Source organism: Gadus morhua, chromosome 18, assembly GCF_902167405.1.
Source record: "Gadus morhua chromosome 18, gadMor3.0, whole genome shotgun sequence".
NCBI lineage: Eukaryota > Metazoa > Chordata > Actinopteri > Gadiformes > Gadidae > Gadus > Gadus morhua.
Window position 1 is genome coordinate 5,148,303 of NC_044065.1, and position 6,000 is coordinate 5,154,302.

General features: G+C 47.1%; 1 protein-coding gene across 3 annotated transcripts in view; it reads left to right on the top strand.

Moving 5' to 3' along the window:
* Positions 1 to 1,587, top strand: part of pemt (phosphatidylethanolamine N-methyltransferase) — a 49,018-nt gene extending 47,431 nt beyond the window's left edge. For all 3 annotated transcript variants that reach the window (XM_030341035.1, XM_030341034.1, XM_030341033.1), the window contains exon 7: positions 1,301 to 1,587. In XM_030341035.1, coding sequence (XP_030196895.1) covers positions 1,301 to 1,355 — 55 coding nt within the window. In that variant the 3' untranslated portion in view covers positions 1,356 to 1,587. The remainder of the gene's footprint in view (positions 1 to 1,300) is intronic.
* The last annotated feature ends 4,413 nt before the right edge of the window (positions 1,588 to 6,000 follow it).

Here is a 6,000-nt window from a genome sequence, read left to right on the forward strand (position 1 = left end):
CGGTCTGATGCAGGTCCATGGGAAACAGCCAACGCTCATCCATAATATCAGCATGATTTATGTTTTATAAAGGGGCCGAGGTGCCCATGTGAATAACCAGACTCAGTGTGTGGGATCTATCTATAACTCTGTATAACTATACATGTCTATGTAGAACTATATATAGAACGTTATGGCTGTGCGATTGCGGTTATGTGGAGCTTGACCTGGGAGGAGCAACTGTAAGGGTCATCTCTGGGAATCTATTTTTGGAAATTAGGTTAAAATGGGGTCTGGAAATTAGAGCATTTTGAGTAAGTTTAACTGCATAATCTCGACGACCAAACACTCCCGTCTAGTACCAAATGGTCATAACAACGGTGGAAAACACATAATTTAGTCTCCATTTAAAAATAAATTATTATTATTATTATTATTATTAAAAAGTTTCTATAAAGTATTTTTCTATTTAACACTCACACTGACACACATACATACTAACACACACACACTGATTCACTCACACACACACACACACACACACACACACACACACACCCTGACTCAGTCACTCACACACACACACACACTGACCCACTGACATACACTCACCCCTTTACCCCTTGCACTGCTGGGCACCGGAGTTCTGGGTGTTTGATATGGGTGACGGACATCAGCCATTCACCCACTCACCAAGGGAGGATAACAGCAGGGAAGTCTCAGTACAGCTAGTCTCTGTCTGTCACTCACTCTCACTTTAATTACTAGAATATTAGACTTCTTTCTACGATAAGTGATGGTTGACCTAGTTATGGCTGATACCTGCATCCGTTCTGCATCACATAACTGCATCACAAGTCTCTCTCTCTCTCTATCTTTCACCATCCATTTCTCTCTCTCTCTCTCTCTCTCTCTCTCTCTCTCTCTCTCTCTCTCTCTCTCTCTCTCTCTCTCTCTCTCTCTCTCTCTCTCTCTCTCTCTCTCTCTCTCTCTCTCTCTCTCTCACTGACACAGAGTAATTTACTATATCTATGTATCCATATTCAAATGATGTATACCACACCTCACTCTCCCCCCCCCCCCCCCCCCCCCACTACTAACTATATACTTAAAGACTCACTCATGGGTGGACACACACACACACACACACACACACACACACACACACACACACACACACACACACACACACACACACACACGTCAACGCAAATAATAGTACCCCAGACTAATTACTCACACCTCCTCCTGATTGGAGGCCACACACTGGGGGGCGTGGCCTGGTCTGGCCCTTGACCTGTCTGTCTCTCTGTGTCTGCAGACCGTTCACACAGCAGATCTACCGGGAGAGGAGCCAGCGCTGCAAGCACAAGTGACCCCCCCCCCCACCCCGCCGTGACCCCTCCCTGAACACCCATCCCCCCCCGACCCGCGTCGCAGCACCAGCCCCCCGGACGCCAGCACCCGACCCCCCGGAAGCACAGACTGACCAGAGACCGGTGACCCGAGACTAGAGAGAGACCAGAGACCATAGTAGTACAGAGACCAGAGAGAGACCAGAGACCATAGGACTAGTACAGAGACCAGAGAGAGACCAGAGACCATAGTAGTACAGAGACCAGAGAGAGACTAGAGCAGAGACCAGAGAGAGACCAGAGACCATAGTAGTACAGAGACCTGAGAGAGACCATAGACCATAGGACTAGTACAGAGACCAGAGAGAGGCCAGAGAACATAGGACTAGTACAGAGACCAGAGAGAGACCAGAGACCATAGTAGTACAGAGACCAGAGAGAGACCAGAGACCATAGGACTAGAGCAGAGACCAGAGAGAGACCAGAGACCATAGTAGTACAGAGACCTGAGAGAGACCAGAGACCATAGGACTAGTACAGAGACCAGTGAGAGACCAGAGAACATAGGACTAGTACAGAGACCAGAGAGAGACCAGAGACCATAGTAGTACAGAGACCAGAGAGAGACCAGAGACCATAGGACTAGAGCAGAGACCAGAGAGAGACCAGAGACCATAGTAGTACAGAGACCTGAGAGAGACCATAGGACTAGTACAGAGACCAGAGAGAGGCCAGAGAACATAGGACTAGTACAGAGACCAGAGAGAGACCAGAGACCATAGTAGTACAGAGACCAGAGACCATAGGACTAGAGCAGAGACCAGAGAGAGACCAGAGACCATAGTAGTACAGAGACCTGAGAGAGACCAGAGACCATAGGACTAGTACAGAGACCAGTGAGAGACTAGAGAACATAGGACTAGTACAGAGACCAGAGACCATAGGACTAGAGCAGAGACCAGAGAGAGACCAGAGACCATAGTAGTACAGAGACCAGAGAGAGACCATAGGACTAGTACAGAGACCAGAGAGAGAACAGAGACCATAGGACTAGAGCAGAGACCAGAGAGAGACCAGAGACTATAGGACTAGACCAGAGACCAGAGAGAGACCAGAGACCATAGCAGTACCGAGACCAGAGAGAGACCATAGGACTAGAGCAGAGACCAGAGAGAGACCAGAGACCATAGTAGTACAGAGACCAGAGAGAGACCAGAGACCATGGTAGTACAGAGACCAGAGAGAGACCAGAGAGAGACCAGAGACCATAGGACTAGAGCAGAGACCAGAGACCAAGGACCCGGGAATCAGACCACAGACAGTTTTTTATTCCAAACCAGTGTTATGTTGCTCCTCCGTCTCGTTATGAAGGAGAAGGGGGTTGGGGGGGGGGAGTCAGACTCAAACCTGCTCCCAGAGGTGCATCGATCTCGGACCAGGTTGTCATGACGATCTCTGCAGAAGACTTTGATCCAGTGTTTTATTTATTCAGCCGCCTCACCTCCGCAACGACCTCGATAAACGTTCTCTCTGTCCCGGTTCTCCGCGTGCTCCACGGTTCTCCTCTATAGGTTCCCTCAGTGTTCTCCTCTCCTTGTGTCCTCGTCTTCATCAGCGTCTCTCCTTGTTCCTGTCGTTCTCCTCCTTCCTGATGAACACACTGTATCACATGAGATGATGAATGTGCTTAAACATCGCTCCATGAGCAGGTCGTTAATCAGAGGCGGGTTCTCGACGAGCAGCTGTCGTCCATTGTGTTCGTGGTTGTCCCTGACGATACTCGACACACAGTGTCTATGCAATAATTACAGGTCAACACTGTACATTACATTCCTGTTTGTATGTTTGGTAAATAAAGATGTGATTCAACTTGAGATGTTTTCTTTTTCGCACACACGCAAACACACACGCACGCACACACACACTAGCTAGGTTTATCATGGCGTCCTCTATCAAGGTGTCTTTTATAACAAATCTTTTGGTGTCACAGGGAAACATACACACAGAAGTGGACACATGGGAATACATACACATGCATACACGCAAGACACACACAGACACACAAATAGGCCTGTACACAGATGCTTACACACTCACAGACACATTGCATGTTTAGTTTCCCAGAGTCTAGCTTTTGTTCAAACATACACACACTCTCCTGTTGTTGCCTCAGACAGGAGATAACACTCTGTCTCTGTCACTCCCTCTCCCTCCATCGCTCTCTCCCTGTCCCTTTCTCTATCTCCCTCCATCACTGTCTCGATCTCACTCTCTCCCTTTCCCTCTCCCTCCATCCCTCTTTATCTCTCACTCTCTCCCTCCCCCTATCACTCACCCCCTCTGTCTCTCTATCTCTCCCTCCCTCTCTCCCTCTCCCTCCATCACTCTCTCTCTCTCTCTCTCTCTCTCTCTCTCTCTCTCTCTCTCTCTCTCTCTCTCTCTCTCTCTCTCTCTCTCTCTCTCTCTCTCTCTCTCTCTCTCTCTCTCTCTCCATCACTCTGACTCACACAAATTTCTACAACAGAGGAAAAAAGTGCTGAGGAAGAGGAGGGGGTGCACGACCCCCGGCGGTTGTGAGGAAGGTGTGTGTGTTAACGTGTCTCACATATGCATAATTCACACGACAAGCAAAACGAACACCCCCCCCCCCCCCCCCCATCATTCCACCGCTACCCCGAAACCAAGATGTCAACAACACCCAATCGCCCCACCATGGATGAGTCATGGCTCTCTGAATGCAGAACACAAACACCTCTGTGCACACTCACTCACACACACACAAACACACAGACACACACACACACGGTTTGAGTCTGTCTGTGGTGTCAGAGAGACCGGGAGACAGAGAGAGAGACTGGCGGGAGACTAAGAGAGAGTGGCAGCAAGAGACAGAGAGACACTTGACCTCTCTCTCTCTCTCTCTCTCTCTCTCTCTCTCTCTCTCTCTCTCTCTCTCTCTCTCTCTCTCTCTCTCCATCAAACACACATGGGTTTTATTGAGACAAGCACCCATTATTGTATTCCCTTAAGGCATCCTAAATGAAACATTGACTTGGGCATTAGACCAAAAATAAACTAAGTATTTATGTTCGGTTATTGTATCGATGGCGCTTTGCATAGCAGATGTGATGGCTGCGTCACATGATGAAATGAAACATCAACAAATACAGAACTGTAAATAAACTAACCGATAGCAACAATGGAAACACAGTAGGGATAAAAGTCGTCTAAAGTTAAGTTGTAATGTTCACGAAAACCAGATTGCAGGCTTTGATGGTTATCAGCCTAACTTATCAACCACGTTGGATGAAGCGCAGGTTAGATGACGTCACTTACATCTCAGTCTGACTAAGGTCATGAGGTCACACTTATTTTCCCGTACCGTTTTGGTCCTCGGACCTCTGACCTTATCCTCCAAAATATTCAAAAAATATAAGTTTTAGGAACATTCCCGGTGTTCCAAAGAAACGGCCTCTGACATGATGATGGGAATCAGAAACAGAGAGACTGCCTCTCCCAATCTCTCTCGGAATAATTCATCACCCCAAACCCACGGTTCCCAGGCCGTGATTCCGGAACGCGCCCCGACACATTTAGTATTCACGCCTCAAGCCTTCATGAGATGGAGCTTGAGTCACACAAAAACTATATTGGATATATTTTTTCCAAGTATAAATAATGAAATGAGTGCTCAATCTATAGATCTGGGAATGGGATTACTAAAGTATCTTTGTGTGCGTGTGGGCGTGTGTATATGTCCCTCGCCCTATTTTGTCTGTCTCTCTCTCCATCTATCTCTATCTTTCTGTCTGTCTGCCCATCAGTCTCTCTCTCTCTCTCTCTTTTTCTCTCTCTCTCTCTCTCTCTCTCTCTCTCTCTCTCTCTCTCTCTCTCTCTCTCTCTCTCTCTCTCTCTCTCTCTCTCTCTCTCTCTCTCTCTCTCTCTCTCTCTCTCTCTCTCTCTCTCTCTCTGTGCATGCTCCAAAAAACACCTCTCTCTACCTACAGCTTAAAGACCTGGCTAGAAACATACAGAGATATTTGTGGACCTACACAGTCGAGGTAATATCAACTGTACAAATATTCAAGGTTGAGATTGTATTGTTTGAAGTTATCTCCCTCTCTATCCCTCCTAAAGTACATGCAGACACACGTACAGACGAATCACGCCAGTGTTATTCGGCAGTGTTTGTATAAAAGTGTCAGGCGTCCAACAGCCACCACACAAACAATCACACACGTACACGCACACACACACACACACACACACAGTACAAGACACTTCGTATCAAGAGTGACCCCTAGTGGTGCGCTTTGGTTCTGCGTCACTCAGTGACACCTGTCGACTCAGCTTATCCTACAATGTATCAACCACCTGTGGCACATTAGAATGTAATAATATTGTATCTAATGTGTTCCGCGATTAATTGTGTGTGCGTGATTTATGTGTGTTTGCCCGCTCGATGTGTTTGTGTGAGAAAAATTGCACAATTTAATGTTAAAAAATGTGCAAAGTTCAACGTGTTCCTAAACCTAAATGTGTCACCGTTATGAAATCCGGAAGGCAAAAGTGAATGATTAAAGCGGATATTGCAGTCTAAACCATAATTGTGGCTATTGATTAAACCAAACGGAACATTAGCCTACGCTGCACACTCATTGACGCC